General features: G+C 54.2%; 1 protein-coding gene across 2 annotated transcripts; it reads right to left on the minus strand.

The window, feature by feature from the left end:
* Positions 1 to 177: 177 nt before the first annotated feature.
* Positions 178 to 15,225, minus strand: ABCB9 (ATP binding cassette subfamily B member 9). Of its 2 annotated transcripts, none has more exons than XM_054220119.1 (12): positions 15,145 to 15,225; positions 12,836 to 13,529; positions 12,353 to 12,467; positions 11,720 to 11,850; positions 10,408 to 10,613; positions 9,263 to 9,460; positions 7,489 to 7,617; positions 5,968 to 6,156; positions 5,232 to 5,405; positions 3,682 to 3,841; positions 3,136 to 3,272; positions 178 to 1,983 (listed from the first exon to the last, which is right to left on the minus strand). In XM_054220119.1, exons 2-12 carry the CDS (start codon positions 13,446 to 13,448, stop codon positions 1,645 to 1,647), a joined length of 2,391 nt encoding a protein of 796 aa, XP_054076094.1. In that variant the 5' UTR covers positions 13,449 to 13,529; positions 15,145 to 15,225; the 3' UTR covers positions 178 to 1,644. The 2 variants fall into 2 exon arrangements, with proteins under 2 accessions (XP_054076094.1, XP_054076093.1); XM_054220118.1 differs by having other exon boundaries at positions 5,220 to 5,405.
* Between the last annotated feature and the right edge of the window lie 821 nt (positions 15,226 to 16,046).

Here is a 16,046-nt window from a genome sequence, read left to right on the forward strand (position 1 = left end):
TGCTGAAGACTTTTACATACCTAATTTTCTGTAGGTTCTTCTTGTCGTTCCCCGCAAGGGAGCCAGAACACGTGCAGTGCGCAGCTGTATTCAGCCATCGTCTCAGACGAACATTACCTTGAAAACCCTGAATGCAAAAAACACTCCCACTAGATCGGCTCCATGTTGAGTGGCAGAGGTAGTATTTTATTTTTTGAGCATCCCTCCTCAAGGACACTAAAGAGTTTGTAAAACATCACTAAACGAAAACAAAACATCGGCAACAACAAAAATGCAAACCTGCTGAAAAGTAAAACACAGCAGCATTCAAATAGCGGAAAACATGAGAGCTAAAGTGCTTGAGATAATTTCTTAACTATGCACAGTCTGAAGTCAATCTTCCCCATATAAATGCTATTTTTTAACAGCACCTGCCTGGCTGCGTAGGTTTCTTCACCCGTCTATAGCAGGATAACACTACTAAGCCAGAGCCATTCCCCAAAAGGGCTAGGAGCAATGTATTTCTTTCTATCCCTCATACCAAAAGTAAGTTAATAAATAACATTCAAAGAAACACATTTTCAAGTTCAGGCAGCTGAAGTCGGACTGCAAGGAAAGTGACTGTATGGCTTTCCCATGCAGTGAAGTCACTAGCATGGCCTGAAGCTGAACAAAACTTTGGTGGGATTTATAAAGTGCTGTCTTTTAGTATTTTGTGCCTGTCTTCAGTAGTGTTTTTTTTTTAAACCAGCACCAGGGCCGAGAGTTTAAAAAAATTATGAAATAAAAGAGCAATTTTCAGTGGATGCTGGAGCCAGACAGACATTGCACAGTGCACACAAATATAAAAAAAAAACAACAAAAAAGAGCAAACCCAAACCAAAAAAAAACCCCTAAGCCCCAAACCTAACCCAATTATGGTAAAACTTTTCGTCCTTAAAAAACAAACACGCACCAAGCACCAAGAGCAAATTTGAAAGCAACATCTGCCTCCCGGTCCCCTGGCTCGTTCCAGCAAGGATGGTTACTATGTGGGACAAGCTCAGCAGCAACGGTTGTGAGCCTGAGCCTGCAGGCACTCAGTGCAAACCTCTCCCGGCGTTCAGCCCCACGGGAGCGATCCAGTTTTCACCGAAGCCAAAGGGAGCTCCCTACAGACTTCAGCAGACTTTGGATTGGCCCCAGAGATTGACAGCGGGAGCAGGACATCATTTGACAGTCACTATTTTTCTATCCAGTCACAAAAGCCACCCCCTGAAATTCCTGAAGGGGTTTTCAATCTTCCCCTCCGTGCATGCATTTAACATCCATTACAGTTATTAGCAGTTACACATGCATATCAACGGGAGAAAAGTCCCAGAGAGGAATTACTGGTAGTAAGAAAAGAAACCCAGTAGAAATGCTGGGAATTGCTAAAGACCCAACTCCCTCGAGTAAATCCGTTTTTCTGTTTAACCAGCCGGCATCTGCCCGCTGGACTGCAATGCAGGAAGCTCTATAGTGTGTGTGTGTGTGTGTGTGTGTTCGTGTGTGTGTGCACGGGTGCGTGGCGCGCGCGGGGTGAGCAAACGGCCCTCATTCTGCAGCACGGAGCCCATCGGCAAGGCAAGTCGCCTCCTGTCTTGGCATCCCAGCAAGTGTCTCGAGCGCCGGCCCTCACCGCTGTCACTTGTGAGCCGTGTTGTTGTAATCGTCCTGTGCCGCGGCGGGCAGGGAATGGTCTATCCTGAACTCTTCGTCCAGCCCACCGGGCGCCTTTGCCGAATCCCCCCGGGCTGCGGGTTGGCGACTGTCTGCGCCGCCCCCCTCCAGCCCCAGGATCTGTCTCTGCACCAGCTTGGAATAAAGGCCTCCTTCTTCCATCAGCTCCTTGTGCGAGCCCTGCTGCACCACGCGGCCCTTGTCCAGCACAATGATGTTGTGTGCCTTCTCCACAGTGCTCAGTCTGTGAGCTATGACGAGCACCGTGTGGTTCTGCAAGTCGCCGTAAATCGCCTGCTGAATCTGTGCGGGAGGAAAAGACATTAGTGCCCGAGCATCACCGGCTCCGCTTTGGAAGGGAGAACAGCAGCTTTGTGGCTCCATGTTAAAATACCTCTGGACGGGAGGTTTGCTCTCCTCTGACTATGCAGAGGACACACGACTCCCTGCAGCACTACCAGCTCCAGCACGTCCATCCCAGCTCCCAGCTCTCACTGTGCAGCCCAAAAGACTCTCCGTCCAGCCAGCCCGCAGGTGCGGTATGCACACAGGTCTGATCCGGCAAGCTGGCTTCTTGTTAGAGCTGGACCACAAATTTGGAGGTCCCGTGGTGTTGGCATGGACTGCAGGAGGCCAATACCTGGTAGATGCAGCTGCTCAGAAGAGCAGGACTATTTCTTGGGTGTATCAAGACAAAGCTAGAGAGAGTTGTTTGCCAGCCAAGAGACAGACAGTGGCGCTAAGGTCTAAAGGCAGGCAGATGGCCACCAGGCCACGTCACACTGACACCCCTGGCTAGCCAAAACCAGCCCCTGGATGGCATCTGATACCACACACACAGCTGAGGACCTGCAAGCCCACAAGCTGCTCCAAGGTCAGATGCTCACGCTGCCCCACATCTCCGGGACCAGGAGATGTGTCCTCACACCTCAACCTTGAGCTAGTTTTCCCTCATGTCATTAAACCAGCAAGGCCGATCTGCTACTGGTAGAGCAGACATCCCAGGCAGATAAACCCAGCTCATTTCACAGGAAGCTCGGGGCCTTTCCTGTCAGTGTGGTTTCTTTGGTGCCTCAGCTGGGACTTTAGCTCGGGCAGTCCTAGTCTGCCTGCTGCAGTACCATTTTTTAGGGTCTTCCTCCGTATCCCGTCCTAAAAGGCTGCACAGTGCTGCTGTACGCCAATAAACACTTTTCACATTTCAAAAACCGGCAGAGATCCCTATCTCATCCGGTTTGTCAGGCGTTGGCTGCTGTGAGCACAGGATTTTTCCCTTCTTGGTGGCTACAGCAGTGTTGGAAAGCAAATTCTTGCTCAGGAATTAGCATCTTACCCAAACCTCTGATTGCACCATGTCAAGACTAAGCTTGTCCACAGGCTGGAAATTGAAGCTACAAGTCTTTCCTCCAAACCCAGATTGCCTCTTTGGCCCAAACACCTGCGTCGGCTACTCACCGCATGCTCACTCTCCGCATCCAGCGCGCTCGTGGCTTCATCCAGGATTAGGATGGGGGGAGTTCGGATCAAGGCCCTTGCAATTGCCACTCTCTGCTTCTGGCCACCTGAGAGTTGGGCTCCTTTTTCACCTGCCTCTGTTGGGTCAAGGGAGAGAGAAAGGGGTCAAAATAAAAATCAAGAGCTGCCACCAAGTTCAGCTCCCAGCCGGCAGCATCAGGATGTTGTCACACTTTGAAGCAAAGCCCAGGTAAGTGCTTCCGATCGCTTGGCAGAGCGGTTTAAATGAGTTAAACATCTCTGAGGCTGCAGTCCTTCCCTCCTGCAGCAAGTTCTCCACTGTTGTCCCAGGGTTTGAGGCACCGATGCTCATGGAAACAACACAGAGAAGTCCCTGAGCCTGGGAGATCATCCAAACCCCGAGCCCCCCTCCTGCCCTGGCCCATGCAGCTGGGTCGCTACCATCCCTCCCTGCGAGTCGGGCTCTGGAGGGTGTGCAACCGAGGCACAAAATGCTTTCGAGTGCAAATGGAGGGATTTTGGTACCTGTGTGGTAGCCATCTTGTAACTCCGTGATGAAGGCGTGTGCGTTGGCCTTTTGGGCAGCCTGAACAACTGACTCGAAGGAGGCTGAAGTTAAGCCGTAAGAAATATTATCCGCAATAGAGCGGGCGAACAGCACCGGCTCTTGGCTCACCAGGGAGATCTGCAGAAAGGGAGGGAAGAACAGGCGGTTGGGAGCAGGAGAATTGCCGGATGGTGTCTCGGATCGTCAGCATTTGCTCCTGCTGGGTAAGGACTCAAGCGGGCAGAGCCTCACCATTAAATGCATCAATACGAGCTTCCAGGGAGGATGCTAATGATGGGGTGCCCAGTGGCAGCCCCAGCCCAGTTTTCATCATCTGCTGGGAAGCCATTTCGCAGGAGAGAAACCTGATGCAACGCTGTAGGTTGGCATCTGGGACGGGCTTCCCCCTCCTAGACCCTGCTGTGGTTTTGCTCCAGCCCTGTCATTCCCATCACTGTTTGCACTTCCCAGAATGGGAAACAAGTTGCTGGGACAAGGCAGGCTGGAGAGACCCTCTCCCAGGGTGTTGCTGATTTCCCGTTCAAGGCCAGTAATCACGCTCAGGACACACGAATGAGCCCCTCCTGCATGTTTAATCCAAAATCAGCAAGTTAGGGACAGAGCTGCTGCAATTCCTTAATTGCTTAGCAACCACCTCCCTGTCCTACCTTACAGCTGTTGTTGCTCACTCTCAAATTCAGCCTGCTTTGCCAAACACTCAAAACTGAAATAAATTGAGCCCTCCAAATTATTGCTCAGAACTTGGTATGAAGAGAGCCAGCGGGACATGGTCATATTTTAATTGACTTCTCCCCATGCTCCTAACACCACACCAGGCTTTCTAAACTGAAAGACTGGCTTGTCTTTTAATTTTTGCTCAGTACGGGCAGGGAATGTAAATTAGTCACACTGACTTTGGCTTTCCAGCCTGTCTCTGATCAATTGTTTTCAGGTTTTCCTGCTGACTGGTGAGGCCATTTGCTCCGGGGGCAAACAAAGGCGGCAGTTACTTGCCGAGGAGATGAAGGCTGATCTGTGCTGACACACAGACGAGAGCCGAGGGGCCCGGACCCCCCTCCTGGGCAAACCACCCAGCCCCTCTGGTGCTCCAGCTGGTGCCAGGATCCTGAGAGGTTTAACTCCCCATTAGCTGAGAATTACTCTAAGATCTTAAGGGAGAAAGTGATGGAGGAGTGCGGAAACACTTTTTTTCCAAACGCAATTTAGACAATAATTAATCCAACAACCAAAAACATATTTCTACTGCATTGGCCAAAAAAATATAAAACAAAACATGTTTCTTGTTCTGTTTTCAGAAGACTTCCCCCTCCCTATGAAACCACTCTCCATCCTTTTCCCTTACGCCCCCACAAATTATCTGAATTCATTTCCTGGACCACCTCCAGCCTCCAGCTTTCTGGACATTCCAGAAGCTGCCAGATCAAATCCAAAACAACATGCAACGCTACCATCCATCCCCTCTGATTACGGCAGGCGATAGCTAGAATACACATACAGTCGCTCGTACCACTGAGTGCAGGTACTTGTGATCGTACATGTTAATGGGACGCCCGTCCAGCAGCACCTGCCCGTCTTGCAGAGGATAGAAGTTCTCCAGGATGTTGACACAGGAGCTCTTCCCGCTCCCCGAAGGACCCACCAGCGCCGTCACTTTGCCAGGGTGCAGGGTGAAGGACACATTCTGCAACACGGATGGGAGAGCGTGATCAGGTCCTGGCTTTTCCCAGGGTCCCGGGGCAGTGACTCAGGTACTATGCGAGAAAGGTAGCCAAAATCCAGCCACGGTGACCTTCCACCTTGGGGATGTGTCTCATCAGCCATCTCTCCTGGCTCTGAGGAAGCAAAATTGCTTCAAATTTGCCTGCTGATGTCGCAGGACCTCTAAAAACTGCACAGCAAACTAACCTCTTTGCCGTCTCCCCTTGCCTTGTGACCCCCAGCCCCTCTCCCATGGAAACAGCCTGAGACAGCTTGGCACAAAGCCCTGTACCATGCTGACGCGTTTAATGCCTGAGCGGGGAACAAGGGTTTTATTAATAAATCTCATTCCTTGTAAGGAAGGCCGGCCCTAAACACCCGCTGGTCCTTATAATCTGTTTTCCAGCACGCTGTCGAGCCTGCCTTTACGCATCTCCAGAAGGGCAGCTGACGTTTCCTGCGGGCTGGGGATCGGTTATTGCCAGCATGGAGAAGCAGCTCGTGATGCCTCGTGGTGGGGAGCGCCCTGCGCCTGCGGGGCTCACCTGCAGGACCTGCGTGGCAGAGCGAGTGCGGTAGGAAAAGGTCACGTTTCTGAACTCCACCTTCCCCTCCACGTGGTCTGGGGCCAGGGACCCGTCGTTCACCATCGTTGGCTTGCGGTCGATGAACTCAAACACCTTCTCGGCAGCTCCCACTCCCTGCATCAGGCCGCTGTAGACGGAGCCGACGGACTGGAAGGGAAGAGGCAACAGTAAGACCCTCCCGTGCGATGGAAAAGACAATCGGTGCGACTTGTATGGAGAATGGCTGAAGCATTCTGAAGTCTATCGTCTGACATCAACTACAGTCATCAGACACAGCAAAAGAAAGCTTTTCCTCTATGCAGTGTACAGAGGGGATATATCCAGGGAAAGGACGCCTAAAGGAGTTTGTGCATGGGTAGACCCAGAGGAAACAGATGCATTGGGAAGAGAAGACATGCACCAGGAGATACATGACCCAAACTTCTACCAGAATCCTCTCCACCTATCTCTCCCTGCTCAAGACCAGCAGCTCCCCAACCCAGTAGTTGAACCGAGTCGGTGTACGGCAGCACATTGCACCAGCCCCAAGGGCACATGTCTCAAATGCAGAGCAGCTCCAGGCTGGACCTTTCTAGACAACCATTTGGCAGCTGATATGGCTGTTCCCTGCTGGAATATGGTCCCAGTGGATTTACCGTTGTGGTTTCCCAACTACACCTGCTGCACACTGACACCAGCTTCCCTGAAATAAACCCCCGACACGTTGGCTCCTTTTGATATTAAACCCAGAGCTGCAGAACAGCTTGTACTGCAACTGCCCCTCCCATCAGGAGGGGGAAAAAAAACCCAAACCAGACCAAACTCACACCAAAACCGCAGCCTGGAAACACCACCAGAGCCTGCAGTCATCTGAACAGATGGCGAGAGCCGGGCACGCTGCCTCCAGCTCCGCTCTGCTGCTGCACAAAGGCTGAAGCACTGCCGAAACCACACTTGGCTGCGAGGAAACCTCGACTTGATCGTTTCTGCCTCAATTAGCCAAGCTTACGCCTTTGCAAGGGAAAGGCAGCCCTGGGTGGGCTCCACCATCCCCCCCACAATCCCATCTTGCTAACGCGCTGCCAAGGCAGCAGCTTGCAGTCTATTCCAGGAGGAAAAAAAAAATAATATAATTAAGTTTTTAACGAAGCCTGAAATTTAACAGGCAGCTTCGTAATCCCTGCATCCTTCATGCCAGGAAACGTGCTTGGGAGACAGCCAGGACTCTGCCCTTCAGCAGGGCCAGCCTGACCCCTCTGGTCCCCATTAAGGCAATTGGGGGACAAGCTGCTCCGGGCGCGTTCAGGTTGTGAGGCCGCAGCAGGAGGGGAGCGGGGAGCAGAGGGGAGAATCAGCCCCCCGGCAGGTGAAGCCACAGCACCAAGGAAATGCGTTGCAGGGACGTCAACACTGGATCTGGCCCTGTGACTGCCCTGGGACCTTCTAGAAGACAAATATCACCTTGATATGGGGTAGCCCAGAGGGATAAAACAGACTCACCTCCATGCAGTCTCCTAAGACGAACTCGTAAATGATGAAGGATATCAGATTTCCACTTGTCATTTGCCCCGAGATCACGAGGTGCCCACCATAGTAAAGGATGCTGACCTGGACCACCAGGAGGGTGAGCTGAAAGCAAGAAAACACCCCAAAATCAGCAAGGACAACTGAGATTTGGTGCACTTGTAATTACTCACACACAGCCCACAATTCATGTGCTGACATTTATTCTTTGAGCCCTGAACTGAGCATCCCTGACAGCGCACAGCTGACAGCCCTAGCAGCGAGCATGGATGTGAGAAGGGAAAAACAACTCAAGTATATGCGTGATTTAAGGAGCTGGGCTAGCATCTTTCAACAAAACAGGAGTCCAGAGGGGCAACAGCCAAGGAGGGAGAATTTATCTGAAATAACAGAGCATCTCATGAATTTTTCTCTTGGACTGACATCCTGAAGTGCAATAATCTACGCGCAAATTATCCAATGCATGCAGTCACCTCGCCACTAAAATACTTTCTGTTATATGAGTGTGACACATTTTAATTTAGAGCACAAAATCAAGCCAAGAGTTAATGCAAAAAATCCTCCTCGCATGTACAAGTCCCTGAAGCATAACCTCATCTCTTGCCTGAAATCAGTGTGGGGGGGTACCACCTACTCCAGAAAGGAGACAGATCAGCTCTGCTATGACAAATACCAGCCCCTGCCTTTATTCAGCCACTTTTGTTCCACGCTGCCTGGGTGCTCAGAAGAGCGGCGATGCCCTGGTGCTCTGTGTGACGTCTGCGGGACAGGCTGTAAATTCATGCAGACAAAAATACTGGGGGGGGGGAAAAAATTCCTCTTCTGTTGGTCTGCCATGACCTGACCTTAAGATCCTGCATTCCCTTCAAGAAAGGCTCTACCGGGGCTGTGCTAAATCCACCATCTTCTTTCTACGTGAGCCCCGCCGGAGCAGTTTTTGAGGGGTTTTGCCTTCTTTGACTCATTGGGATCTGTGCTGACCCAGTTAATGCTCTGGCTTCACCTGGGAGCTCAGAAATGGTGCTAAAAATGCTCAGATGTTGCTTCCAGACTTGGGAAGCCATAAAGTCTCCCACGGCTGCACGAGGGCACCGTGATTCGCAAACCCTTCACCAGAGGCTACTTTGATCCTTGAATGTGCAGAGATAAGGGCAGCCTCAGGTGAGGGTTTTGCACAGCCTGAGTTACCAGCCAACGCAGGAGAAGTCCCAAACCATCTGGTCCTGAATGATGAAAAAGCATTTTGAAGAAAAAAAAAACAAACAACAAAACAAAAACACAAAACCAAGAAAACCCAAACCTAAACCTCAGCAGCCTCCCTCTGCCACCACCCACACACAGAAGATCTCCGTTCCTGAGCAGAAGCTCAACCAACGCCACGGCTGTTTCCCAGCCGGAGCCCCGGAGATGAGCTGGCACAGGCACGCAATGCAGCAGCACAGAAACACGGGGTTTTCCACGACCTTGAGCCGTTATCAATTATATTCTTATTTGCAAGAGAAAACAGACCGTTTGGTGGCACGATGCAGCACTGCCCTAAGGGGGAACGGAATGTATTTTTTGAGGAGTGGAAAAAAATTCATAATCAAGAGACAGAGGATTACTGGCAGCAGGCATCAAGGCTGGGCTCACCCCAAAAAGCTCCCTGAATGCGGAGGAGAAGCACGTGCGTCGTGCCACGTGCATTTTGGGATCCGAAGCAACATCCCCTGCCTGTCCCCAGCCCCGTATGGAAGTGCTGGCCACCTACCCCGCTGGACCAGACGTAGTAGGTGTAAGCCATGGCCTCCCGCTTGTTGAGTTTGTACACCTGCTGCAGCTTCTGCCAGTACACGTTCGCCTCCGCCTCCTCGTTGGCAAAACTGCGGACGGTCTTCATGGCGGAGATGGTCTCCTCGGCAGTGTTGTTGGCCTTGGCCAGGGCATTCTGCACGTCCTTGGAGAGCTTCTGCGGGGAGCAGGGGGAGGCAGAGGGGGCTCAGCAGGCGCCGGGCTGCCCATGGCACCTCTCCCCACACGCCCTGGGCTCAGGAAAAGAAGGCACAGTGACATTTTCCAAGGCCACAGGCAACGAGGCTGAGCACTAGGATATATCCCACACCTCGGGACGGCCCTGGGGCACTGTGCCAGGAGGGCAATGGATTCCTTGTGCTGTCCCCGAGGAGGGACCTGGGCTGCAGGAGGTGAAGTGCCGTGCCCACAGCCACTTGGGAAGCCTGCGGCAGAGCCGCTGTTCCCGGTGCCCTGATGAGACAGGGTCAGCCTGGGCCAGGAGCCCTTCCAGGAGTTTCCAAGTCAGGGACAGGTCTGGAGACCAAGGGCATCCCCACTCCTCCCACAAGCACCTGACCCACAGGAGGAGCCATGGCTGCAGGATGCAGCACCCAAGGACCCAGCCCCGGCAGCACCCATGCATGCCATGTCCCCGGCACAGTGGAAAGCTCCGACAACTGAAGTGGGGAGCAGCAGTGCAGGACTCGCATGGTCCATGGGACATGGTATTAGCCACGGGGCATGGCCCTTGGCCCATGTGAGCCCCAGGCAGAGGGAGGGAGCTCGGCACTGGATTTAACCCCCATCCAAGTCACTCCAAAGGGAGAGGACAGATTGCACAAGGGCAGGCAGGCACATACGCAACATCCCAGAGCCAAGCTACCTCTCCTGTCAGACCCAAGATGCTTCCAACTCCTCAACACAAAGCAAGTTAAGAGCCGAGGCTATGCTTGTCTGCCCATACACATTTAATGCCACCCTCCTGCCTCCGCTGCCGGGAGCAAAGCACCCGAGCATCAGTCCCACCAGCTCCAAGGCCACCCACAATCTCCACGATGGCTTCACAAGGGGAACAGCCCGGCGTCGCGGCACACCATGGCCATGCCAGCCACTCCTGCCTACCTTGTAGTACTTCCCATAGACATCAGAGACCAGCATGATGATGGGGAAGCCCATGAAGGTGACGAGCGAGAGTTTCCAAGAGAGGCTGAACATGAAGAAGATCACCCCTGTGGCCTTCACCACGTTGCGCAGGAAGATGTTGATGTTCTGGGATACCAGGTCGCTCACGATGGTTGTGTCCGACGTCAGGCGGGAGATGACATCCCCTGCAGCAACGAGGGGTTGGGAAAGGGGAGAGCAGGGACATGTCACCACAGCAGGTCACTGCCTACCTGTGTCCCATGTCCCATGCCAGGGGCCAGATGGAGCTCCCCATTCAACCCAGCCCATTGCTGGGGGTCTGACAGGTGGCATGGAAGAGGGGTGACCCTGCACCGCTGGGGATGTGAAGCAAAAGAGAGGAGCTCGAATTGCTGCATGCATGAGGGACATGAAATGCACCTGAAGCTACATCCCTGGGTCACCACAGATGGCTGCAGGACAGCGAAGGGGACTGTCACAGCACCCTACGCTGGAGGGCACCCCATGGGCACGCAGACGGGCAGCAGGCGTGTGGGTGGAGTGTTTGCTGGGCTGCTGAATGCACCTCCCTGTGCTGAGAGCTGACAACCCAGCCCCGAGTTCATTTCTAAATGATGCTGAACGTTACAGCCCGCAAACATCACCCTGAATTCCTCAATACTTGGCCCGTGTTGGAGTCCAGCTGAATTCCCATGCTTTTGTGTAAGTCCAGGGTTACCCATATCCCACTTACAATAACATCTCCGGTGTCCTCAGCTACCGGGGCATCATGCAGCGATTGCTAAATATGGCAACAGCCTCAAAACTAAAAATACCACCGAGAAGAAATTAAATGTGGGAGAAGTTACAGCAGGCTGGGACCACACCAGAGTGGCACAGACCAGGACAGGACTGAATGGCAAGCAGGGAAAGCCACAAGCGTGCCCAGCAAACTTCACACATCTGCGGTTTCCCATGCCCGGAGCAGAGCTGGAGGGCGGCTGATCAGCAGGCACCGACGGGAGGTATGGGAGGAGGAAAGTAGGTGTTTTGGGGATCAGCCCCCGGGACTGCTGGATGTCAGGCTGATCAGTGGCAATGGGACATCCCCAGGGTGCAGGGCAATCCTGTCCCAACCCCATGGTGGGAGGCACTTGAAAGGGAAGAGCTTTCTGCTGCTGTTTCTACACACGAGCGCTTGGGTGCCATCTCTGGCTGCCCCCAATCTGCTATGCTAGGGCAAACCAAGGGGAAAAAAATACCGGGATGGGATAGAGGGGTTAGAGCAAATGCAGGGGCAAGAGGAACCAACCTGTGCGATTCTCATCAAAGAAACTCATCTCCTGAGACACCAGCGACCTGAAGAGGCAGTTGCGAAGGCGAATGTTCAGTCTTGCAAATATGAGTGTAAAAACGCCACCCCGGATACCTGCGGCAAATGAGCTAATTGCAGATAAGAAACGTTATAGACCAATGGACACGAAACCCGCTCCTCAGCAACACAAACACCCCGACGCCCAGGCCAAGGGCTTGGGCAATGCTGTGCTGGTACCACTTTCCACCCCGGGAAGCGATGGCTAATCCAGCCCATGTGTCTTCGGGACACCACCAGCATGGCTGGTCCTAACCCCAGTAGTGACAAGCTTCAGGAGGGGACGCGGCGCTGCTGGGACAGCATTCTCTGGGGAGCCTGTTCCCTGTGATTGCTCCTGCTCCCCCACCACCAGCAGACGGATGTGGAGGGCTACGCACCGGCCTCGTGAGAGCCACCACGGCCTCTCTGCACTGTGACAGCACAGAGAAATCAAAGCGCGTCCCTGGGGTCTGGCAGGGACCTGGTGGAGCATCTGAAGGTGAGACAGCCCGTGCCCAATGCCACCGCGAGCTCCTGTGGGAAAACTCCAAACTCATCCTCACCAGGGACAAAACCAGCCCCTGCGATTACCTTCCTATGGCGAGCAGTGACATGACCAGCACCGCCGTGGAGAAGCGGTCCATGCTCTTCTGCACCACGATGCCGTCGATGGCCAGCCCCGTGTAGTAGGGCAGGAAGGTCTCTCCTGCCAGACAAGCACAGGAGAAGGGGTTTCAGCCCCACCACATGGGATTGGCACAGGACCTGTATTTCCAACTGCGATGGCCCATGGACTACCCTATCCCCACCATGGAGATACTTGGCCATCACATGAGATGTCTCAGGAAGTGCAGCCGTTAGTGGCACATGAGGATGTTTAATTTCCCAGTGTATTTTACCCCTATTGCATTTTTTTTGCCCCACTGCATTTTCTTTACCCAGCCTGTGCAGGATGTGCCACCCAGCACCCCCAAAAAAGCAAGCCTGGGGTGCTGCCAAGTCCTCCCCACCATGGCTCCTTCCCTCCCGGTGAGGATGGGAGCAACCATGTCCCCCCCACGTCCCTTCGCTCACCCAGTGCAGCCACGAGGAGGAAGAAGGAAGCGATGCCCAGGAAGAAGGCATCTGGCTTGGTGTAGGACAGCAGCTTATGGATGGTAGGACCTGCTGCCTCCTCCCGCTTGTCCCGCGGGGCACCACCATCGCAGCTCTCCTCCGCCTCGGCGCGGGACTCGGAGCCGGGCCCCAGCGCCTCGCGGGAGGAGGTGACACAGGCCAGCAGATGCCACAGCCCGAAGGTGGCTGCCAGCGCCACGTAGGTCCAGGCAAAGAGCCCCCAGAACCAGGGGTCCCTGATGGTCCTCCGCACCTCCGAGTAGAGCAGCAGCTTCGCCATCATGTAGATGCCCATGAGGAGGCAGACAACGGCGATGAAGGTCCGCGATGCCCTGAGACGCCGGGGGCCATAAGCTGTGTTGGTGGCCACCCCGATGGCAGCCCCCAGCAGGACGCAGCTGCGGTAGAGGCAGCCCCCCCAGATGTCCAGCAGCGAGTTGAAGATGTTGAAGTGCCGCAGGTCCTGCAGGATATCCCGGCCACCCCGGCCGTGGGCGTAGAGCAGTGTGGTGACCACCACATCAGTCCCACTGAGCGCCAGCGTGCTGGCCACTGCCTTCCAGGCACGCATCTTCGCCACCGGGCTGGGGGCGTCACCGAGGCGGTGGAGGGCAGCCCTAGCACAGGGAGGACATGGTCCTGTTGGCCTCTGCTGTGGAGCAAGAAGAAGGGGACGGGGTTGTTATTCACCCTGTGGAGGTGGTGGGGAAGGGGAAGCAGGATGGTGGGACAACCGTGCCAGCTCCCCACCAGCCCGTCCTGACCCCAGACACCGCTATCTACTCCTTCCTCCCCTCCCCTACTGCATACGCTCTGAGATGCTTCATAAAATGAGAAGCACAAATGAAGACAAACTTCATTTGTCTGCCTCCGCCCGTCCTGAATCCCTCAGCAGAAATCCGCGCATCTCAGTGGGAATCTTCGTCCCCCGCCTTGCTGTGGCGGCTGTGGGGCCACGAGGTCCCCGGCAGCTGGGCGATGCTGGGACATGTGTGCAGCCCGCGTGTCCTGTGCTACGGAGCCACGTAGGGGTTAAACTTGGACATTTGTGATCTGAGAGTCCCTCCTCACCTTTCCCAGGACAAAGCTGAAACCGAGCACTCAATTGTTTGATCAAGCACGGTCAAACTCGTATGGAAGCAGAAGGGAGAGCAGCTTGGTGTTGTAACAGACACCCCACCCCCCTCACCCCCCCCGCCATCAAAAAAAGAATAAATCATAGGTACAGCAGCCTGTCACACTTTTCTGTCCTCGGCCCTCTTGAATATTAATTTGGAGTAACCCACTAAACCTGCTGCGCTGCCAGCGTGCAATTCAGTGACACAACAAAAATCCCAAGAGGAAATCAAAAGGGGGTCTTGGAAATCAAGAGCTGCATCCCACGGGAGAGGGAGGCTCTGGGGCGGAACGCTGCCTTCGCTGTCACCCATGGGTCTGACAGGTGACGGCGATGGTGGGGCTGGATCTGAATTGACACAGAAAAGGGCGAAAAGCTCAACTTCCTTTAAACCGAGCGAGCTGCTCACCTGCTCCTGCGCCCTGCCCAGAGGTGCCGCAGGTTGGCACGAGGGAGGTACCTGATCCTTGGATTTGTGCTGGCCAAGCAGCTCATGACGGCGCGCGGTGCGGAAGGCATGGCACAAAGGATGCCATGCTTTGGCCACGCTCCGGCCTGCGTGACCGCAGCCACCTCTGCAGCCGTCCGAAAGCAAACCACGGGGAAAACCAAGGGCAGCCCTCGGCACCGGTCAAGCAGCACCGAGAGCGGCTGGGTGGTTGGGCAGGCGGGATGAAAAGCTACAAAGTGGAGTAAAACAAGGCAGGAGCTGGAATCTGGGGGAAGAAGGAGGGTTTGTGGGGTGGGTGGGGATGGAGGGATGGAGGCAAAGCGGAGCAGCGGTGCCAGGGAGGAGCCGGACACGCTTCCCAGGGTGCTCGCTGCTGCCCTCCGCTGCAAAGCTGCGCGGATCCGGCCCGGCGGCGACGGAGGAGGAGGAGGAGGAGGAGGAGGAGGAGGAGGAGGCGGCATCCACCGCAGCTCCCTGCCACCCGCAAAGGTGTCCCCAGCGACAAAGCAGGAGATGCCGAAACTCCCCAGCCTCCCCCCGGCCTAGGAGATGCTCCTCCCGGGGGGGGACGCCGCTGCTCGCCAAGGGGAGGGGGAACACGCGTTTCTCCCCCCACCCCACTTTTTTTTTTTTTTTTGCAGAATCAAGGGCAACGCGCTCCAGACCCCCCCACACCCCCCCACCCGAACCGGGTCTTACCGATAGCAACGGCGGGGATCGGCCCGGTCCTGCCCGGCGGCGGCGGCGGAGGCGCGTCCCGGGAACAAGGTCGGTGGGGGGCGTGGCTCCTCTCATGGCCACGCCCCCTTTTGACCACGCCCCTTTGCTGCGGCGCCGTTCCGGTCCCGCCCCCCCCCCCCGTTCACCGGGCACCCCCGCCCCCCGCTACCGCCCTGCCTACACCCTGCCCCAGCAGCCCAAGGGGTTTTCCCCACCTTAAAAACGTTTTAGTTTTTTTTTTTTTTTCAAAAAGTAATATTTTTATTATTTTTTTTTTATATTAATTTATTGGTTTTACTGAATTTCTGCAGCAGAGGGAGAAAATACAACACGCGGCTTGGCTTTCAAAAACCACCAGGGCAAGGGCTCGACGCTGGGTGTTTGGGTGTTGTTTTTTTTTAAATTAACCCCTCAGTAGCAGCTCAATATCATGTTGTTTGTTTTTTTTGTTTAAATTACCCCCTAAACTTGGGCTCAACAAAGGTTCCAGATTCCAGAGGGGTCCAGTTTCAACGAATCCAACTTATAAATTATTTTTTTCCAGCAGCTCCGGAGGGATGGCAGCGCAGAGGCTCTTCTCTGCATCCAGCTGGGCTATACAGGTGACAGAGGGGCTGGTCGGTGTCATTATCCCAAAGTTTCCCTATATTTTTTGGAGTGCTGGATTTAAAAACACCCCTATAACCCCCACCAGCACAGGACTGCAGGATTCCTGGAGTTCGTTCCATTTCTGGAGAGAACAGAATGGCGACTTTACAAAGGAAAAATTAATTTTTCTCTGCCTGGACAACGAAAAATAAAAACATTGCGTTCTAACGTTGATTTTATTTCTGCTAATTAGTGCTTAAAACTTAAAAAAAAGAAAAAAAGCTCACTCCAGG

Source organism: Rissa tridactyla, chromosome 13, assembly GCF_028500815.1.
Source record: "Rissa tridactyla isolate bRisTri1 chromosome 13, bRisTri1.patW.cur.20221130, whole genome shotgun sequence".
NCBI lineage: Eukaryota > Metazoa > Chordata > Aves > Charadriiformes > Laridae > Rissa > Rissa tridactyla.

What these genes read in the sequence shown, in the direction of transcription:
- ABCB9 (XM_054220118.1), bottom strand. Translation starts at nt 13,448, where the DNA reads ATGCGTGCCTGGAAGGCAGTGGCCAGCACGCTGGCGCTCAGTGGGACT. An exon ending in CTGCCACGCAGGTCCTGCAG is followed by an intron (nt 5,406 to 5,967) that starts GTGAGCCCCGCA and finishes TCCGTGTTGCAG; the next exon opens with AATGTGTCCTTCACCCTGCA. An exon ending in ACTCAGTGGTACGAGCGACT is followed by an intron (nt 3,842 to 5,219) that starts GTATGTGTATTC and finishes CCCTTTCTGCAG; the next exon opens with ATCTCCCTGGTGAGCCAAGA.